At 43.6% G+C, this 22221-nt stretch overlaps 1 protein-coding gene across 3 annotated transcripts in view; it reads right to left on the reverse strand.

Moving 5' to 3' along the window:
- The window catches only part of RNF149 (ring finger protein 149), a 38745-nt gene extending 18664 nt beyond the window's left edge, over nt 1-20081 (reverse strand). For all 3 annotated transcript variants that reach the window (XR_001439245.3, XM_028832245.2, XM_001106945.5), the window contains exons 1-4: nt 19507-20081; nt 7012-7262; nt 6015-6083; nt 854-936 (exon numbers count right to left, since the gene is read on the reverse strand). Coding sequence is in view for 2 of the 3 variants with exons in the window: in XM_028832245.2 (XP_028688078.2) it covers nt 854-936; nt 6015-6083; nt 7012-7262; nt 19507-19966 (863 nt within the window). In the remaining variant the exon portion in view is untranslated. The remainder of the gene's footprint in view (nt 1-853; nt 937-6014; nt 6084-7011; nt 7263-19506) is intronic.
- Between the last annotated feature and the right edge of the window lie 2140 nt (nt 20082-22221).

The raw sequence follows: 22221 nt of genomic DNA on the forward strand, positions 1-22221 counted from the left end.
CCTTGCAAAATGCTGGGATTACAGTCATGAGCCACCATGCTCACCCTTTTCGTTCTATTTTTTTTTTAAAGCAACTTCCTGCTACTAAAACAAAACCCTTAGTGTAACCAGAATAAAGGAAAAAAAATTTCTTTTTTTTTTTTTTTGAGATGGAGTCTCACTCTGTCACCCAGGTTGGAGTGCAGTGGCGCAATCTTGGCTCACTGTAACCTTTGCCTCCCGGGTTCAAGCAATTCTCCTACCTCAGCTACCTGAGTAGCTGGGATTACAGGCGTACACCACCACACCCGGCTAATTTTTGTATTTTCAGTAGAGACGGGGTTTCACCATGTTGACCAGGCTGGTCTTGAACACCTGAGTCAGCCTCCCAAAGTGCTGGGATTACAGGTGTGAGCCAGCTAGGAATACTGATTTTAAACAACCTTAGAAGGAACGCAAGTCCAGGGTGCAAATAACAGCAAACTACTGCCCTCCCCAACCCACTTCATTTAGGCTGTTTCGGGCCCTTCTCCCCGGTCCCTCATTTTTCTTGCTCCCAACACAGCTTACTTTTTGCACTGCTAAACGTATAATGTAATTCCTAGGATTCTGATAAAGCCTTGCTTAGAAGACTAAAAGCCAATCTATGACAAAGATACTTAACGAGTCTTAATGTAACCTAAGAATCTCCTAGGTAAAGCAATCTTAAAGAGCAGTGAAGACATTACATTTAAAATCCAAGCTGCTTTTCTAAAAAGAGGAGATGATCACAAATAACAAGATCTTCATATCATAAAAAACAAATAACTATTTTGTCAGACACCTAAAACTTGTCAAATAATTTTTAACATCTCAGTAGGTAAAAAGAACATACTTGCATGGCAGAATTCTAATAATATCCTTTACTTTGAAATTTTCAATACACACTGCACAATTTTCAGCATCAACATCAATTCCCTGTAAAAAGAAGAAGAAAGTGTTACTACATTCTTGGCACATAGTATATCCCTTGGTAAACTCACCACATCCGGACTACGACAACGATGAATTCCCTTCTACAGTGGTACAACCAGCGAAACTAAAACACAAACAACTCTAGTTGGTGTTTACCACTATTAGGGGATTATCTAAATAATATGACTGAAAAGGAAAAAATTTCATTGTCTGCCTAATCAGATATGAACAGTGTTTAAATACTAATACACTGTTCATATGTAATTACTGTATTTAAAAATATATTTAGCCATGTGCACCACCTGTCAATATGGAAGCAGTAAACATTTTATCTTATTTATTATTATTGTTTTATTTATTTATTTTTTAAAGAGACACGGTTTTGGCCAGGTGCAATGCCTCACACCTGTAATCCCGGCACTTTGGGAGGCCAAGGAGGGCCGATAAAGAGGTCAGGAGACCGAGACCATCCTGGCCAACATGGTGAAACCTCGTCTCTACTAAAAATACAAAAATTAGCTGGGCATGGTGGCGCATGCCTGTAGTCCCAGCTACTCGGGAGGCTGAGGCAGAAGAATCACTTGAACCAGGGAGTCAGAGGCTGCAGTGAGCCAAGATGGCGCCACTGCACTCCAGCCTGGGTGACAGCGAGACGTCATCTGAAAAAAAAAAAAGAAAAGCCTGTAATCCCAGCACTTTGGGAGGCCGAGATGGGCGGATCACGAGGTCAGGAGATCGAGAGACGATCCCGGCTAACACGGTGAAACCCCGTCTCTACTAAAAAATACAAAAAAATAGCCGGGCGAGGTGGCGGGCGCCTGTAGTCCCAGCTACTCGGGAGGCTGAGGCAGGAGAATGGCGTAAACCCGGGAGGCGGAGCTTGCAGTGAGCTGAGATCCGGCCACTGCACTCCAGCCTGGGTGACAGAGCAAGACTCCGTCTCAAAAAAAAAAAAAAAAAAAAAAAAAAAAAAAAAAAGAAAAAAGAGACAGGACCTCACCGTGTTGACCAGGCTGGTCTTAAACTCCTGGACTCAAGCGATCCTCCTGCCTCAGCCTCCCAAAGTGCTGGGATTACAGGCATGAGCCACCATGCCAGATGTTTGATTTTTTTATGTAGATATTGTTATCAAAGACTGTATTAAAATGAACTTTCACAGCCAGACACGGTGGCTCATGCCTGTAATCCCAGCACTTTGGGAGGCCAAGGCAGGCAGATCATGAGGTCAAGAGACTGAGACCATCCTGGCCAACATGGTGAAACCCCTCTCTACTAAAAATACAAAAATTAGCTGGGCATGGTAGTGCATGCCTGTAGTCCCAGCTACTCGGGAGGCTGAGGCAGGAGAATCGCTTGAACCTGGGAGGTGGAGGTTGCAGCGAGCCAAGATTGCACCACTGCACTCCAGCCTGGTGACAGAGCAAGATTCCATCTCAAAAAGCACAACAAAAAAAAAGAACTTTCAACATTTAAAATTATATGTTTCAATGAAAGTAAATACTATCATTTATCATATGCAGGGCAAAAACGATGAAATAATTTTTAAAGTCTTTAATAACGGTTTGCAAGTTTATACATTACTGTGAATGAGTCTACAAGGAAATAAAAATTAGACACCACTAGTCTCTCTAGAATGGAATATGATGTAGACCGAAGAAAACATTTTTGTACAGTTTAAAATGTTTAAATACTAAGCAAGTGTTCATGGGTTGTTAAAAAGTATTCATGTTTTAAATGCTGTAGAAATGCAAATGTCTGCTATATTATAAAATAAATTACTTTTCAAACATAAAACTTAGAATGACAAATTAGAGTAAGCTACCATTTTTCATCTAACTACTTAATAAAGGTACAAAGAAACAAAAATTGCTGGGGAGAAAGTAGTCTTGTGACAAAATTTCCACTTCTAAGAATCTATGGGTCATGAACCTCTTTGGTGGTAATCAGCCCTCCCTACTTCTCTGGAATAACTCCTGGATCTACACACCTGGTCTCATCCATTAACCAAGGCAGCCAGGGCCACAGTGGCCATCTGACACAAGACAGGCCAGCAGGATTCTCCTTCCCAGGATGCTCGGGTAGGGACTCAGAGACTCCCAATCAGTATCAGCATATGGCTGCAAATTTAGGCAGTTCATTTTATGGAACACAGTTACACTGTTCTTATGTAATTGCTGTATTTAAATATATATTTAGCCATGTGCACCACCTGTCAATATGGAAGCAGTAAACATTTTCTCTTATTAATTAATTTTTTGAGACACAGCCTCGCTCTGTTGCCAGGCTGGAGTGCAGTGGCATCATCTTGGCTCACTGCAACCTCCGCCTCCTGGGTTCAAGTGAATCTCCTGCCTCAGCCTCCTGAGTAGCTGGGACTACAGGCACGCACCACCCATGCCCAGCTAGTTTTTGTATTTTTAGTAGAGATGGGGTTTTACCATATTGGTCAAGCTGGTCTCGAACTCCTGACCTTGTGATCCACCCACTTCGGCCTCCCAAAGTACTAGGATTACAGGCGTGAGCCACCACGCCCAGCCTATTTATTTTTTTTAAGAGACAGGGTTTCACCATGTTGCCCAGGCTGGTTTCAAACTCCTGGACTCAAGCGATCCTCCTGCCTCTGTCTCCCAAAGTGCTGGGATTACAGGCGCGACCACATTTGATTTTATATGTAGATATTGTTATCAAAGACTGTATTAAAATGAACTTGTAACAACATTTAAAATTGTATGTTTCAATGAAAGTAATCATATGTGGGGCAAGAATGATTAAATAATTTTTAAAATCTCTAATAATGGTTTGCAACTTTATACATTACTGTGAATTAGTCTACAAGAAAATAAAAATTAGACAACACTAATTTTTATTTTCTCTAGAATGGAATACAATGTAGTCTGAAGAAAACACATTTTTTTGTACAGTTTAAAATGTAAAATTGCAAGAAAATCTGTGTACAGCTGTTCTTCAACTTACCATGGGGTCACATCTCACTGAATCCATTGTAAGTTGAAAATATCATTAAGTGTAAAATGCATTCAATGTACCTGACCTATTGAACATCATGACTTAGCCTGGCCTACCATAAACATGCTCAGAACACTTACATTAGCCTACACTTGGGCAGAATCATCTAACACAAAGCCTATTTTATAATAAAGTACTGACTCTCTCATATAATCTACTGCATACCATACTGAAAGTTAAAAACAACACTTGAAGTATGGTTTCTACTGAATGCGTATTGCTTTCACACTGTCATAAAGTTGAAAAATTGTTAAGCCAAACCATTGGAAGTTGGGGGCCATCTGTATATACCTCATGGATCATTTAGGAATCTTCTTAAAAATATATACACCATAAGGCTTTTTTGCAAGGCTCCTCTTTTTTTCAACCATTATTTTGACAACTTTCAAGAAACAGTCCCTGGAAGCATATTTTCAAAATTGTTCTGTATGGGAAGAGGATAATATCAATTTACTTGTGTTCTCAAAGATTCGATTCAGTAAATTAAACAAATACATCTACGTCTTCTCACACTTAAGAACTTCGATTTCCGGCCAGGCACGGTGGCTCAAGCCTGTAATCCCAGCACTTTGGGAGGCCGAGGCGGGCGGATCACGAGGTCAGGAGATCGAGACCATCCTGGCCAACATGGTGAAATCCCATCTCTACTAAAAATACAAAAAATTAGCTGGGTGTAGTGGCGGGCACCCGTAGTCCCAGCTACTTGGGAGGCTGAGGAAGGAGAATGGCGTGAACCTAGGAGGCGGAACTTGCAGTGAGCCGAGAATGCGCCACTGCACTCCAGCCTGGGTGACGGGGTGAGACTGTCTTATTAAAGAAGAAAAAAAAAGAACTGCGATTTCCTGCTAAGGAGGCTAAGAAGGCATGTTCCAAGAGGAACGTAAACCACATGCTTGTCAAGTAACTGACTATGCTGAATGTGTGCAGAGTTTGTCACAGGCATTAACTGGAAACTCGATCCCTAAGGACCTTCTGAGTGATCTGCAAACCAGACACTAATCTTAAGCCATGAGATGTGATCTTTTTTTTTTTTTACTTTTTCTGTTCAACACATTTACATGGAAAGAAAACAATACCTTGCACAAACTGTTAAAACTGAACTGCAGTACGAAAGCAATTAGCAAAGGAATGGTAGCCACCAATACAATTCTCGAAGCCTCATTACTATCAATTCCAAATTAAAAAAAAAAAAAAAAATGAAAGGTCTGTAAGCTAATGTGTTATTTTTGCTTTAATCCTTTAAGGTCAAAGAAAGAGATATACACCATAAGTGCAGGTACTCTTTCTTTCTGAAGGGGAATAGAGACTGGAGGGTGGAACAGATTTTTGATAACTTAGTGAGATAACATGAAAATCCAAACAGCTACACCAAGTCATAGCTGCAAGTCAACACAATTATCAACATTTTAAAGCACACCAGAAGAACTACGAAAAGAATAAATACTACGCATTAGCAACAGTTTTCCTTTTAAGGCATCTATTCTCCAAGAATCTGAGCTTCTAGATTCAGGATTTGTCCTATTTCAAAAATGCTTTAAAATTCTGGTATGATTTTGAACTTTTAAGTGTCAGATTGGCCATGTCAAAATGTTTCCTTTTCCAAAAGTAGTTTTAAAAACCCCTTTTCTCTCCTTCTCCACAAATGCCAACATGTTCTCCCTGTAACTAAAGGAGTGGACACATAGTCTCAGATTTAACAGAAATGAACTGAAGGTATCAAGGGTTGGTGAAGACTGTATGCTCCTCCACATCTTTATAGTTACCTGGTTCTAACCAGCACCACTTTCTTCACTGCTGGGAATGTCAGAGCGGTCCAGGAGGGCAGCAACCAGCCACTGTGGCTCCCAAAGTGCTTGAACTGTCACCAGTGAGGGGCTCAATTTTAAATTAAATTGGTTTAAATGCAAATTGCCGTATGTGACTAGCGGCTACCATATTAATGCAGGTCTAGAAGGCTCTTCTCAATAGCAAAATATTTCTGCCAATCCTTCTTTAAAATAAACACGTACAGCATATTCTCTACTCTAAACCACAAAAAAAACCCATGAAAATATTACCTTTTCTCCATGCTTTACAGTATGAAGTAGAAGCTGGCCAATAACTTTCTTAGTTTCTTTTCTATGGCTCTTGGGTGGGAAAATATTAATATAGTTATTGAATAATTTAAATTAAATCACTATTTTTCTTAAAAGTCACAAATACAATACACATAAGCATACAGAAAACATTTCACTTGAAAGGCAAAGTCAAATGACTATACTGAAAATAACTTTTAATGGCAAAAACCGCAATTACTTTTGCACCAACTTAATAAAAAAGCCCCCAAACAACAAAAGCCATTCAAGTCTTAATATGCAGAACAGCCATATGTAACATTAAGAGGTGTGTGACCAAGAGTACTGATTTTCAATTTCTTTTCTGAAGAAGAAACCACATCTTATGTTTAAATATTGTCAAGAAAGTAAGAAGCTAAGGATGGGGTACCATATGCTCATCTACTCAAGTACCTAAAAGCCAAAGGCCTCTTCCTAGTACTCAAGACAGAACAGTCAACTTTCCACAATGACAGAAATAAGTGGGACGTTCAAAAGGCCTGCCTTGGGAAGCCACTGGCTCTCTGACGGCCCTTCTCTTCGCTGTCACTGAGACAGATAAATGGCTTTACTATAGCTCCATGATGGAGACAGAGAGGCCCCCATTTCCTCTCTGCTCCTCACTTTTAGGTCTCATCAGAGAATGAGGGCTACCTAAGGACAGGTCCACCCTTAACTCAGGCCTTTTCATCACTCCTTTGTGTCTGGCAAGGGACTAAGAGGGTTCCTGCAGGAAACAAATGTGCAAAAAGTAACCCAGACTTAAAGGTATCTAATCTCCCACAAAACAAAAAATTTAACATAGTCCAATTAAAAAGTGATTTCCAAAAAGTCATGTGAATACTTAAATAATATAAGCAAAAATAAAAGAATACGGTCAAATATAACTTCTAGGAATACATATGGGGCATATTTATGAACTATCTTTTAAAAATCAAAATTCAGAGTTATCCATCATTACCTGACTTCCAATCTGAGAGCCAGTATATAGGAAACGCTGTATATAGTAAAATATTAGCCAGGCTAACGAGATAATCATCATGGTGATGAAGGCGATGGCCACAAACACCACAGACTGACCGCTGATGAACTCCTGTACGTGCCGAGTGCCAACCCCTATGGTCATCGTTACTGGAATTCCTTTCTGCACCAGCTCCAAAATTTCTCTTCCTTTTGGATAGCTAATCATAATGACCACTATATTTCCTGTTCCTGTAGGAAAGAACAAAGAAATCAATGTGAAGAACACAAAATATGATACAGAGAACATTAAATTAAATATAAGGGTACTATGTTCATCTACATATATAAATACATTAGAAAAATTCCATGGAAAACATAAGTTACCAAACCTGGTTCCAAAAGAAACTGATGACATTATAAGTAATAGAATCAATCACTAAAAACTACTCCCCCCGGCCAGGCATGGTGGCTCACGCCTGTAATACCAACACTTTGGGAGGCCTAGATGGGTGGATCACTAGGTCAGGAGTTCAAGACCAGTCTGGCCAACATAGTGAAACACCATTTCTACCAAACTTACAAAAAATTAGCCGGGTGTGGTGGTGGGCACCTGTAATCCCAGCTCTGGAGGCTGAGGCAGGAGAATCGGGGTAAACCAGGGAAGCAGAGGTTGCAGTGAGCTAAGATCGCGCCACTGGACTCCAGCCCCAGCGACAGTGCGAGACCCCAGCTCAAAAATAAATAAATAAATAACGATTCCCCCAAAAGCTAGAGTACTGTTCAGTTTCACAGGTGAAGTCTACCACCAAACCTTTAAGGAACAAGTAATAGCAACGATATTTAAGTTGTTCCACAGCAGATTAAAAAATTAGAAAGTTTAAAAATTACTTGTAAGACGGCCAGGCGCGGTGGCTCACGCCTGTAATCCCAGCACTTCAGGAGGCCGAGGCGGGTCGATCACGAGGTCAGGAGATCGAGACCATCCTGGCCAACATGGTGAAACCAAGTTTCTACTAAAAATACAAAAAATTAGCCAGGCGTGGTGGCAGGCGCCTGTGGTCCCAGCTACTCGGGAGGCTGAGGCAGGAGAATGGCGTAAACCCGGGAGATGGAGCTTGCAGTGAGCCGAGATCGCGTCACTGCACTCCAGCCTAGGCGACAGAGCAAGGCTCTGTCTAAAAAAAAAAAAAAAATTACTTCTAAGATAATAAAACCAAACATGGTAATAAACAACCAACAAAAGAACCATACAAGCCAGGCATGGTAGTTCACACCTGTAATCCCAGCACTTTGAGACGTGAGATCGGAGGATCACTTGAGGCCAGGAGTTGGAGACCAGCCTGTGTAAGTGAGACCATGCCTCTACAAATAATTTAAAGAAAAAACGAGTTGGGAGCAGGTGGTTGAGGCTGCAGTGAGCTGAGATCATCCTACCGTACTCCAGCTTGGGCGACAGAGTGAGACTGTAGCTCAATGAAAAACAAACAAACAAAACACTATACAGATCAATTCCACTTATGAGTACTAATACATAATGCCTAAAGCATATTCATTAAAATCAGGGAGACAATATGAAAATTTCTACTATGATCACTATTATTTAGCATTGCTCTGAAGGCATAAGCAGACATGAGACAAAAATCAAGAGACATAGAAAAGAAGGGCTAAAATAAAAAATTTTACATGAATTTAGCTACAAATGAATGCAAGAATCATAAAGTATCAGTAAGATTAAAAAAGAACTAAAAATACTGCTTCTAAGTTCACTTAGAAGGAAAATAAGACCACTGGAACAACGTTTTAAACAGTGAAACCTGGACCGGTCTTTAAGTAATTAAAACATCGTGGCTGTAGCATATGGAGACGCCCACAGAATGAGACAGAATAAAAGTCCAAAAATAGACCCAAATACATTAAAGAATTTAGTGCACAGAAGCAGAATTCCAAATGCATGAGGCAAAATGAATTATTTAAAAAATTATTTGAGGCAACTGGGTATCACCGGTGGGGCGGGTGGGGAGAAGCTGCATCCATTTCTCACAACTTACGCCAAAATAAATTCCAACTAAATCAAAGATTTAAAGGTATATATATAAAAAGAGGAAACATACAACGGCCAGAAGATGGGAATTAAAAAATATATATTGAAGAAAAGCTTCTCCAAGTATAAAAACTACCTTAGAGGTTCTTAAAAAAAATTTTTTTTTAACTACAGAAAAATGAAAATTTTCTCCATGAGTAAAAGCAAAACCAAGGTCAAAAGAGCAAAAGAGCAATGTCCATGTCTCTTTGGCCCAGCAATTCTGTGTCCAGGAACGTAACTGCATAGATGTAACCAATGAGGTATCCATAAAGATTTATTGTTAGCTGGGCACGGTGACTCATGCCTGTAATCCCAGCACTTTGCGGAGCCAAGGCGGACGGATCAGGAGTTTGAGACCAGCCTGGCCACTACGGCAAAACCCTGTCTCTACTTCAAAGAAATACAAAAATTAGCTGGGTGTGGTGGTGCATGTCTGTAGTCCCAGCTACTTGAGAGGCTGAGGCAGGAGGATCACCTGAGCCTAGGAGGCAGAGACTGCAGTGAGCTGAAATTGCACCACTGCACTCCAGACTGGGCAACAGAGCAAGACACTGTCTCAAAAATAATAATAAAATTAAATAAATAAAAAAGATTTATTGCCAATGTTTTTTCCTAAGTTTTCGCTATCACAATATAAATGTCCATTGAAAAGAAAAAAGCTATATAAATTACAGTATGTGTATGAAGGCTGAAGTAGCAGCTCTGTAAGTACTGACAGTATTCATGACAGAAAACACACAATATGTAAACTGTGTGGACAGCATGCTGCCCTTAAAAAAACAACAACAAAAACCCAAAGACCTACATGCTCCTATAAACACATACTACCTTCTGGAAGGCTACCCCAGAGACTGGAGACCATGACTGTTCTGGGGAAAGGCTCTAGGGGATGCAGGACGGGGTGGGGGGTCTTATTTGCATAGTAAGAATTCTGTATCATGTACACATGTTAGCTATTCAAAAAATAACTTTTAGGCGTGTTGGCTCACGTCTATAATCTCAGCACTTTGGGAGGCCGAGGCAGGTGGATCACTTGAGGTTAGGAGTTTGAGACCAGCCTGGCGAATATGGTGAAACCGTGTCTCTACTAATATTACACATGCAAAAAAGTAGCTGGGCGTGGTAGCTCATGCCTGTAATCCCAGCTACTCAGGAGGCTGAGGCAGAAGAATTGCTTGAACCTAGGAGTCGGAGGATGCAGTGAGCCAAAATCGCGCCACTGCACTCCAGCCTGGGCGAGAGGGCGAGACTCTGTCTCAAAACAAAACAAAAAATAACTTGAAAGGGTATATAAAGAATGTTCCCTGACATCACACTAAAACCACATTTTAACACTATTTTATTGTGGAGAGAAATTTCATCTGCAGCAAATCCACTGGGTCTCAAGCTTTGGGATTTAGTTACTGAAACACCAGAAGGACACCCTTCTAAGGTAGCCCCTGTGTGGAAGCCGATCCTATGATCTGATGACCTGCCTGTCTAACAGGGTCCCTTGGCAAGAACTGTAGTTTCCAAAGCACCCACACAACCAACCATGTCATCACAAGGCAACACAACAAGGAGAAAGGCATTTTCTGCCATCACGAAAATAAACATCTAGTAGTTAAGAAGGACATGTATAGAAAGAATTATGATGGTTATATCGGATATAATTACATGGCACTTTGCAAGCTGAAAGTCTTTTTTGTAAACCCGCTTTTGTGGAAAATTCCAAGCACATACAAAGTAGAAAGAATAGTACCACGAACTCTCATGTTTCCATCTCAGTTAAAAGCTTTTACGCAGAAAACTAAACTATGCTACGATGATAGTTGAATCAATTTCTGGTACTGATACCACATTCTTTGTGTGGTAACGGGGAAGAACATGTTTACATTTATAACTCACTTGAAGCAGGAAAAGGCCACACTATAGTTCTACAGCTGAGTGTTTAGAAATCCTAGGGAGTTGCTCAATGTCACACACCACCTGAAAAAGCCAGTTCTAAAATCTGAAGACCCAGTTCCGAGGTAGTGTCCCTTCCCCGCACCCCTTCATAGGATCACAGGCTCCACAGCCAGACAGACCTGGGTGCAAATATCACTGTTATCTACTGCCTGGGGGGCTGGACAAATCATGCTCACTGAGAATGCTTCTGCAGCTACAAAATGGGGATGAGCATGACTCTATTTCAGACTACCACTTTTGCAATAAGAAAGCAGAGTAACAAAGAGCTACAGAAGTAAGGGGACGATTTTGTTTGGGGTGGAGGGAAATCTCCCCAGACACACTGGAACCACATCTCAAAGGAGAGAAGAGTTTACAAAGCAAAGGAAGAGGGTTTCTAGACGGTAGACCACAACAGTATATTTGGGATGGTGACAGTTTGGCTGGTGACTAAGATACATGTAAAGGTATCTTGTTGAATAAATGAACGGATGAGTAGGAGACAGAAGATTAACTGAGATTAAAAAGGTTCTTCAACACCTACAATCTCAAGGCTGGGGTGGGGGAAGGGATACTGCCGCAACAAGTATCAGGACACCCTGCCCAGAAAACACTTGCAATATCAATCTGAAATTTCTCACCTAGGAAATCCATCTTAGTTCACTGAGTTAAAAGAAATTATTAATTAATTAATTTATTTATTTATTTATTTTTGAGACAGAGTCTCGCTCTTGCTCTGTTGCCCAGGCTGGAGTGCCGTGGCACGATCTCGGCCTTGGCCTCCCAAAGTGCTGGGAACAGAGGCGTGAGCAACCACGTCTGGCCATGGATCTCTTGACCCTAGGGAGTTTGAGACCAGCCTGGGCAACATGGCAAAAATCCTGTCTCTATTAAAGCAAACCAAAAAAACCTGCCCAGCATGAGGACTGAACAGTTTGCTATATTATAATCATAGCAGCAAGATTGCTTCTGGAAATTATTTTAAATTAACAAAACCCAGAACGAAGACTATACCCTGAGATTTGCTTTTCCAGAACATTTCTGGGGACGAACTGGAGACAGGGCAGTTGGAGAAAAAACACGCTAGTTCAGGGGTCAGCATGTGCATAACCCCAAGGGGTGCCAGGCACAGGCACCTTGTAGGCCCTACTCTTGCCTCTGATACATCGCCGCCTCTCTGGTCAATACTTAAGAGCTAAGCTACTCAAGTTATTGTGCTCGACCCTTCCTTAATTGGCACATGAGACCAAATCACAGCTTATTTCCAAACTAAATGGCTGGATTTTTTCACGGAAACTCAAAGACTTGGGATGACAGAGGAAAAAGCCCTTTGAGGTTATATTTTCCTTCCCCAGGCCTCAACATTGTTACCAATATTGCTTGACTAAAAAAATGTCACCTTGCCCTCTTCCCCACAAGAAGCTACACACCTTGGCATTAGACAGGAAAATTTCTTGAAGGCAATTTATGCTTTTTGTTTTACACTTAGCAAAATATCTTTGCACATAGTACATAATCATACATCTACTTGCTGAACAACAATAAATACCGAATATAGTGTTTTTTTGTTTTTTGAGACAGGGTCTCACTCTGTTGCCCAGGCTGGAGTACAGCTGCACGATTACAGCTCACTGAAGCCTTGACCTCCCAGGCTCAGGCAATCCTCCCATCTCAGCCTCTCTAGTAGCTGGGACTGTGCCACCACACCCAGCTAATATTTGTCTGTCTATTTATTTATTGAGACGGAATCTTGCTCTGTCACCCTGGCTGGAGTGCAGTGGTGCAATCTCAGCTCACTGCATGCTCTGCCTCCCAGGTTCACACCATTCTCCTGCCTCAGTCTCCCTAGCAGCTGGGACTACAGGTGCCCGCCACCATGCCCAGCTAATTTTTTTGTATTTTTAGTAGAGACGGGGTTTCACCGTGTTAGCCAGGATGGTCTTATCTCCTGACCTCGTGATCTGCCCGCCTCGGGCTCCCAAAGTGCTGGGATTACAGGTGTGAGCCACCATGCCTGGCCTGCTAATTTTCATTTTTATATTTTTTGGGGGTTTCACCATGTTGCCCAGGCTGGTCTCAAGCAATCTGCCTGCCTAAGCCTCCCAAAGTGCTGGGATTACTGGTATGCATCACGACGTCCCACTTCAAAGACAGTATTTCTAACAAACCAAATCACCCGTAACACAATTTAACATTCTTCTGTGCCAAAAAGTAAAGTTGTGCTTACTTCTGTTTCTTTTCAAATTTCTGTGTTTCTCTTATCACGTTGTCAAAATAATAATAAAAAGGAAAAACGTTCTGACTTGGTCAACAGCTTTAAAATTCTTCTGGATGACATGAGTCTAGTGTACTATTTCTCCTCCCAAGACAGCTATTTAAAGTAGATTTCAACATTCTCTTGAAGGAGAAGGGAGCTATTGAAATATTTAAAGTAGTGGATTAGATTTCTGTTCTAGAAAACTAATTTAGGCAGCAAGAAATCGTTTCAAAGTTCCACAAAGAGAATACTATCAACTTTCAGGTTTTCTTTTCCCCAATAACTTAACTGCAACACTCTCTCTACTTTTTTCCCCCTCCTCTCTGGAGAATTTCTGGTCAAATCTTTAAGGTTCAGCATAAGCTCAACTTAAGACTTTTCAGCACCATCCGCCTCTTAGAGACCTCTTTTTGCACACCTACTATAATTTATTTATACGTCTCCCTCACTAGACAAGTACTACCTGTTCTTATTTATTAGTTTTTGTAGCCCTAGCATCAAGCAGTGATGGCCTATAAAAAGGCTTCTACATGAATGAATAAAACTGAAAAACTGGCTCATCTTTTAGTGCTACAGTTAAAATGACCCAATAAGGCGAATTCCCAATAAAGAGATTCCCTAGCAGGTGAATTTGGTGAATTCATCAATATGAATGTAAATATCATGGAAATCTGAAGTATTATGCAAAGCAAACGTTTTTATGGTTGGTTAGGTGAGTTAGGAGGACCCCAACATAAGTGCAATTCTCTTTTTGGCACAGAATTTTAAATTATGTTTTGGACAATGTGTCTTGCTCAAAAACATTTTGTATTTTTGAATATAATACTCAACAATGTTAAGAACTCTTTTGCAATTTTCCCAAATGCACTGCTTTATCTTAGATCTTCATTCTCAGATCTCAGATCTTTTGCAATATTGCAAAAGGCTGTTTCTGCCACCCAGAATATCCTATAGCCCACTCACCTCTACTGCACACAACACACCTTCCCCATCGACTTTAACTTGTCCTTCAAAACTCAACCTTGGCCAGGTGTGGTGGCTCACACCTGTAATCCCAGCATTCTGGGAGGCCGAGGCAGGACAGCTTGAGTCCAGGAATTTGGAAGCAGCCGGGCAACACAGGGAGACCCCATCTCTACAAAACATTTAAAAAATTAGCCAGGTGTGGTAGCATGCACCTGTAGTCCCAGCTACACAGAAGGCTAAGGTGGGAGGACTGCTTGATCCCTAAAGGGCAAAGCTACAGTGAGCTATGATTGTGCCACTGCACTTCAGCCTGGGCAACAGACTGAGACACTGTCTCTAAAAAAAGAAATAAAAAAAACAAAACTCCAAAACCAACCAAACAAAAAACCCTCAACCCTTCTGGGAAGTGTCCTAGCTGATCCCATCCTCTGTGAGGCTATGAGGTGCCATTTCTGTCTTCCTACAGCACCAAAATACATTTTATTTTATTTTTGAGAGACAGTCTTGCTCTGTCGCCCAGGCTGTAATGCAGTGGCACAATCTTGGCTCACTGCAACCTCTGCCTCCCAGGTTCAAACTATTCTCATGCCTCAGCCTCCCAGGTAGCTGGAACTACAGGCGCTTGCCTCAACGCCTGGCTAATTTTTTTTCGTATTTTTAGTAGAGACGGAGTTTTTCCCATGTTGGCCAGGCCGGTCTCGAACTCCTGACCTCAGGTGATCCACCTGCCTCAGCCTACTAAACTGCTGGGATTACAGGTGTGAGCTACTGTGCCCAGCCTCAAAATACATTTTAAATTCAAATCTAAAGTTTTAGATAATTTGTGAGAGTACAGCATTACAGATCATCAAGAACTTACTATCCATTCATAAAAGACTATTTAACTTGCTCTGCAAATACAAAATGCATACCCCTCAACATGTGAGCTCTCTAAAGGTCAGGGATTTTTTAAAAAATTTTCTTTCTATACCTCTAATCAATAGGAGGGATTTCTTACACATCTTTGTAACCTCCCCTGCTACCCACTCCAACTCTGGCAGATTCCCAAATATAGCTCCAAGCCTTGCCAGTACTTGGCACTCAGTAAATAACTGTCAAAAAATGAAAGTGCCATTCTTAAAAGACCACGCCAAGATTTCAGCTAAAGGATCAGCCTATTTGTTAACAAACACATGTACGTTAATTTAAGGCCAATATCCTGTAAAAGCTTTTATTGTAGTGCTTTGATGTTTATTAATTTCCACCTACCTTGGTCAAGTTTACTTTGATACCTTTGCAACACCTGCATTAAATCCCTTTCCTTAGCCAGGTGTGGTGGCCTATACTCCCAGCACTGTGGGAGGCCAAGACAGGCAGATCGCTTGAGCTGAGGGAGAACAGCCTGACTAACATGGCAAAACCCCATCTTTACAAAGAGTACAAAAATTAGCCAGACACGGTGGCGTGTGCTTGTAGTCCCAGCTACTTGGGGGGCTGAGGTAAGAGGATCGCTTGAGCCTAGGATGCAGAGGTTGCAATGAGCCAAGATTATGCCACTGCACTCTAGCCTGGGTGACAGAGCAAGACCTTGCCTCAAAAAAAAAAAAAGCCTTTCCTTTATACCTCCTAAGCACCTGTGCATACTGCAATTATGAGGTTCAAACCACATTGTCTGGAAAGTTCTGTGTATCACTCCCCCTAGACCATACACCTCTTAAGGGCAGGCCTGTGTCCTATGCATTTCTATCCCTGAGTAGGCATAATACTTAACCCAAAGTGGCTGCTGAATATATGTCTGCTAAAGTAAACAGAATTGACTTTGGAAATTAGTAACAGTCCTTATAGTTGTTCTGACGAAAAATTAAAATCACTTTTTTTTACAGCCACAATAAAATACTGATTTAAATCCCAAAATAATCTTGTACTGGATTCTAGTAGAGACAAGCAAGATTTCAGAAAAACTGGAGAAATTCTCCTGAGGCTTGGGAAGAGACTACCAGTATTCTTTTTTTTTTTTTTTTGGAGACAGGGTCTCACTCTGTCACCCAGGCTGGAGTGCAGTGGCACAATCTCGGCTTACTGCATCCTCTGACTCCCGGGTTCAGGTGATTCTCTTGCGTCAGCCTCCCGAGTAGCTGGGACTACAGGCCCGCACCACCATGCCCAGCTCAGTTTTGTATTTTTAGTGGAGACGGGGTTTCACCATGTTGGCCAGGCTGGTCTCGATCTCTTGACCTCATGATCCACCTGCCTTGGCCTCCCAAAGTGCTGGGATTACAGGCGTGAGCCAACGCACCCAGTCTAGTATTCAATTTTATAGGCAGGCCACCACCACCTACTTCATAGAAAACCAATGTTACACAGAACAGTGAGAGCCACTGAATCAGTGGTTTTTCCTGGCTCTAGTCACACTCTGGCTAAACACAGAAACCTAAGTCTGAGCCATCTTCAAGGCTGGCTGTACACAGTCACCTTGTGACTTAATTCCATTCTCAAAAAGTCACACTGGGTACCATTATGCCCAACGTGGCCACATTCTGTAAAGGTCTTTTCATTTCTGCAGTCACCACTACAGTACTGGCCCTTATATTTCTACTTAGACTAGCCCCACAGTCTAAGTGGATTCTGTTCCCAGTTTTTGCTGTTTAATTCATCCATCACACTGCTACCAAACTAATTTCCCTTTAATCAGTGCTTCAAAATGTTGGATAATTTTGTCAGCCCCTCCCCGACTCTCTAAACGTTTTGCAATATCTGCAGACATCTTTGATTGTCAGGACTGGAATTCAGTGGGTGGAGGCCAGGGATGCAGCTAATATATCCTACAACGCACAGGACAACCCCTGCCCCAACACACACAGAGACACACATGTGGTAAGGGGGTAGGGACAGGGAGGAAGAGGGAGAGGAGGGGGAGAGGGAGAGAGAACAAAGAATTATCTGGCCCTAGATGACTATGTTGTCCTGGGCTAGTCATTTAAACTCCTTGAGCGTCAGTTTCCTCATCGTATGTACTCCGTGGTCAAATACCTACCTTAAAGGCTGTTGGGACGAGTGAGTCACTCTATGCAGAACACTGAGCTGTGTCTGCAGACTGGACACTTCACACATCTTTAAATTGTTTCGTTGGTCTTTTCTCTCAAACAGAATTATTCTCTCACTAAAAAGGCTAGAATGGACACCAATAATGGGAAGAGAAGCTCCCAAGAAGTAGATTTCACATGAACATCAGAGGTGTTTTTCTGGGCCTGGATAAATTACATGTCAATAACATAAGCAGGCAAGGTTGCTGAGCCATGGTTACAACAAGTGCTATTAGCCCGAAAAGGGGGTTCTTAAAGCTATTATCAAAAAATGCAGTAAGTAGATTTGGAAAACTGTAGGCTGATGAACCTGCCATTTGAAAAAAAGTCTACGTTAAGATGGGTGTATAAGGAACCAGCAACAGAGAATCACGGCACACTAACCTCTTTTCTTTGACAGAACTACTAAAGTGGGGAACACTGTTGATAGGATGTACGTGGAGTGCTATGTCAAATCTGACAGGACCTTTCATGACACTCTTGTGGAAACGCAGCCTGGGTACCATGACAATTAAATAGATTTGTAACCACTGGAATAACCGCACCCAACATGGTGCCTAGCCCAGTGCCACCACATGGACATCTGCTCTCATTCCCATGCCCTCCTTTCTGCTGCAACTGAGGAACTGTCCTTGGACTGCCTGTGGCCAAGCCTCCAGGGTTCTGGACCCAGCCTTCCTGCCCTCTGGAAGACTCTGGCAGATCACTCCCACCCAATTTCAAACACACCCTACCAACTTTGTCCCACCATCCCGTACTCCCACAATTTCTGCCCATTCCTCTGCATCTCCCTCAGTCTTCAACCTTCTTGAAAGAGTTGTCCTAACAATCCTTACTTCCTCTCAACAGTCCTTCAGCTGGCTACTTTTCCCATCACTTCACAAAATAGGCAAATCCAAGGTTATTTTTCTGTCCTCACTTTACTGTTAGGTCCTGAACTTGTATTCAGGACGCCAAAATAGAGCAAAAAACAGAAGTATAGGAAAAATAATGTCTGACTTAGTAGCAGTGGAAACAAACACAAAAAAAATTAACCACATTAAGCTGAGACTGAGTCAACTAGTTGTGTGATGCCTAAGTGGTTATCTTACATAACAGAATATGTTCACTCTCTGTGTACTGGTCGTTATTTTACCCGGAACTTAGTTTTAAGGATATTTTGCAAAATAAGACTTAAACTACGACTACTGCCTGAAGATACAACCTGCTGCCCTAGGGAATAGTATGTGTAGGAAGGGTTGCCTGGCAAATAGCAAGGTCTTATTATTATTATTATTATTTTTCTTGAGGTCTTGCTCTCTCGCCCAGGCTGGAGTACAGTGGCACAATCACAGCTCTCACTACAGTCTCGACCTCCTGGGCTCAAGTGATTCTCCCATCTCAGCCTCCTGAGTGCCTGGGACTACAGGTGGGCGCCACCCTGCCCACGCGATTTTTAAAAATTTTTATAGGATGGTGTCTCACTATGTGCGCCAGGCTGGTCTCGCACTCCTGGCCTCAAGCGATCCTCCCACCTCGGCCTCCCAAAGTGCTGGGATTACAGGTCCCAAGGTCTTGTCTGGAATGAATACAGTAATTTCAAAATTTTGATCGTAACTCAAGACTCACTGAATCTGACCGGCAGTAGAGCCAGTGTTATAACCCTAAATTTAGCAAGTCAGAAAGCACAGGTCAAGGTTTACTGACTCAGTCAGATGCAGGTTTTCTGACTCAGAGTTTAGAATATTCAGACATGATTCAAGAAAGCGAAGAAACCAGAGTGCCAACGAGCCATCACCTTATGTTGATGAAGGGACAACCGATCCTGGGGCGCGCTGGGTTAAGAGCTTGGATTCCTACTCACCCCTCCAACTTTTGGAAGCGGTGAATGGAAAGGGGACCATGATTAGGAATCTAAGATTTCCCCACCTGTTAGAACCACAAGGCTCCTTCTGTGGATTTTAACGTCTTTTGTACTCCCTTCACCCCATGGATCAAAGGCGAAGATCATATCTCGTCTGCAGACTTACCTCCCTCCCAACAGCGCTCGGGGAGCCGCACCGAGCAAATGAGGGCTTCCCTGAGAGTTCCAACAGCTAGAGGCCTGAGAATCGTGCCAGGCCCGCTTGGCGGCCTGCGGTTCAGGGCCAACCCTGAAGACCCCAGCCTCGGTGGCCGCGCATAAGTCCCCCTCCCGTCCTCGCGCCCCGGCCTGCTCACCCGCATGGGACATGGGCATGGTGAGGTTCCCGTAGCGCTCCTCGTTGTAGAGGACCACGGCCGAGGCGTTCCTCCGCGCCGCCACCAGCACCTTGTCCTTGAAGGTGCAGCCCCCGCGAGCCACCAGGGCGACCCAGGGCGCGGCCCCTCGGCCGCCGGGCTCGGGCACGAAGAAGCGCGTGTTGGGCGCGCAGCCCTCGGGGTCTCCGCCGGGCGCCCACGGGACGCCCACCAGGCCCTGAGCGCCCTCCTTGGGCGAGCTGTCGCCGAAGCGGCCGCTCTCCGAGACGCTCCACACCGTCAGGTTGGTCTGCGGGTCCACGTACTCGATGCTCACCACGGCCGAGAACCACTCGAGAGCCCGGCCCCGGGCCCCGGGCGCGCACAGGGCCAGGGCGAGCAACGCCAGAGCCAGCCCGCCGCGGGCCCCAACGCCGGCCTCGGGCCGCCGCCACGCCATGGCAGCACAGCTGAGGTGACTAGGGGCAGGCGGGGGGTCACGCGCGAGTGCTGTGAGGCCGCGGAGCGCAGAGAAGCTGGCGCCCACCGCCGCCCGGGAAGACTGAGGCGGGGTCGGGGCCCTGGCCGCTGCGCACGCGCACTTGGCGGAGCGGACGAGGGGCGTGACTAGCCCTGGCCCCGCCCTCGCCCGATCAGCCGCGCAGTACGCAGGCGTAAGCTCCGCTGAGCCACGGACCGCGAGCCGTTCCGGGCTCTCGGGCGCCTGTGGGCGGAGGCGGGGCGCGCAGCCTATACCACAGTTTGCGCCACGGCTGACCCCTTGGCCAGGGGCCGAGTTTGCGCAACAGGACGACTAGCATCCCCGAAGTGAGGGGAAGTAACTCCAGAGAAACGGGAAGCTTCCCTGAAAGCAGGCGTGGACCGCGGTTCAGTAAAATCGCTTAACAGATGTTTGTGGAGAGTTTATTGTGCAAGGCACATGGCAGAGGCCTTGTGTAAATCGTTTCAAAGTTAATTAGCCAAACCTGTTGGCGTCCGCCGGTAGTTCCCACTCGGGAGGCCGAGGTGGGAAGATCACCTGAGCCCCGCAGGTGGAGGCTGCATTGAGCCGAGATCACCACTCCTCTCCAGCCTGGGCGACTGGAGAGGCAATTAAAAAAAAAAAAAAAAAAACCAAAGTTACGCACACACTATCCAACTGCCTTTTGCTACCAATATTATGGTGCTAGTTGATTCCTTACAGCTTAAGTATATTTACATCAGCCATTTTTGTTACAGTGTTTTATGTGTAATCTGTAATTTTGAAATAATCAGGCATAGGCATACAACATAAGTGTCATTTAGGTAGTCTGATGCCTGCTACTGATGACATACAACGTAAGTGCTCATTTGGGCATCAGACTACCTAAATGAACACCTATGTTGTATGTCAATAAAAAAGGGAAAAGGATTTGTTGTTTGGATATCAATACCCAGTGATACAGAATCCATGTAAAACTACTGTGAGTACAAAGCCTACTGCTGTCAGAAAGGAAGTTCAGAACATTGGTTTCAGATAGACTCATCTTCCCGTGTTAAGGGTCTATAACTGTAGGAAGTAGGTTGTTGCCGCCCGCATCACGTGTTTTTTTGTTTTGTTTTGTTTTGTTTTGTTTTGACAGAGTCTCGCTCTGTTGCCCAGGCTGGAGTGCAGTGGCGCGATCTTGGTTCACTGCAACCTCTGCCTCCCAGGTGCAAGCGATTCTCCTGCCTCAGGCTCCAGAGTAGGTGGGATTACAGGAGGGCGCCACCCACCTAATTTTTGTATTTTTAGTAGAAACAGGGTTTTGCAATGTTGGCCAGGCTGATCTTGAACTCCTGACCACAGCCTCCCGAAGTGCTGGGATTACAGGCCCGAGTCAGTGCCCCCGGCCTGCATCATATGTTTTTTGTTGGGCCTTAAACCCTCTCCATTTCCGCTTTGCTGCTGTCTTTCTTGGACTGTCTCTGTGCTCCAAAATGCAGTCTGACCCATAGCCTGTAAGTTTTCCATGAAGTTGGATCTCCTCTCCTTTCCCGTCAGGAAACTGAATTTTAAAAGGCCCAAAGGGCCTCAGGCTTAAATTATCGTGGTCTATGCAGGCTGCGAACGGGTTTTAGGGACGCCTCAACCACCACCCTTTATGCTGCAGCAAAACAAATACTGTAGTTCCCAAAAACGTGTCCTTGCAGTTTCATGTTATGTCTTGCAAATTCATTTACTTCTTTCTCCAGTGACCTGCTCCTGGCTCTTGTCCCAGCAAACACTAAGTTAGTCTTCAAGTGTTAACTCAAAAGCTATTTTTTTTGGTGAAACCCGCCTTGGGTAACTACGGGCAAACTTGGGTTCTCCTCCAGTTTTCCATGTTGCTTGTGTATGTTTGTACATTCATGCTGTAGCAGCAATACTGCTTTCCAAGTTTTGGGCCTTCTTTTAATGTTGTGAACTTCGCAAGGGCTAGGATTGTGTCCTCGGTCTTTTCATGAGCCTACCTCAACTAGCACAGTGTTGTATGTGTAATTGATAAGTAATTGATAATTTCTGAAATAGGCAGAATAGCTTTTTTTTTTTTTTTTTTTTTTTTTTTTTTTACTGCTCAGAGTTCAGTACTCAGGATTGGTTACAGGCTTGTTGAGCAAAGTCCAGCAAGCTAATAGGAACAGACGTTGCAGCTGTTGAGCTCAGCACAGTTCCTTGGTCTTTATGTTTTTATTACTAGCTCCAGGCCTCAGTTG

This window comes from Macaca mulatta, chromosome 13 (genome assembly GCF_049350105.2).
Source record: "Macaca mulatta isolate MMU2019108-1 chromosome 13, T2T-MMU8v2.0, whole genome shotgun sequence".
Taxonomy (NCBI): Eukaryota; Metazoa; Chordata; class Mammalia; order Primates; family Cercopithecidae; genus Macaca; species Macaca mulatta.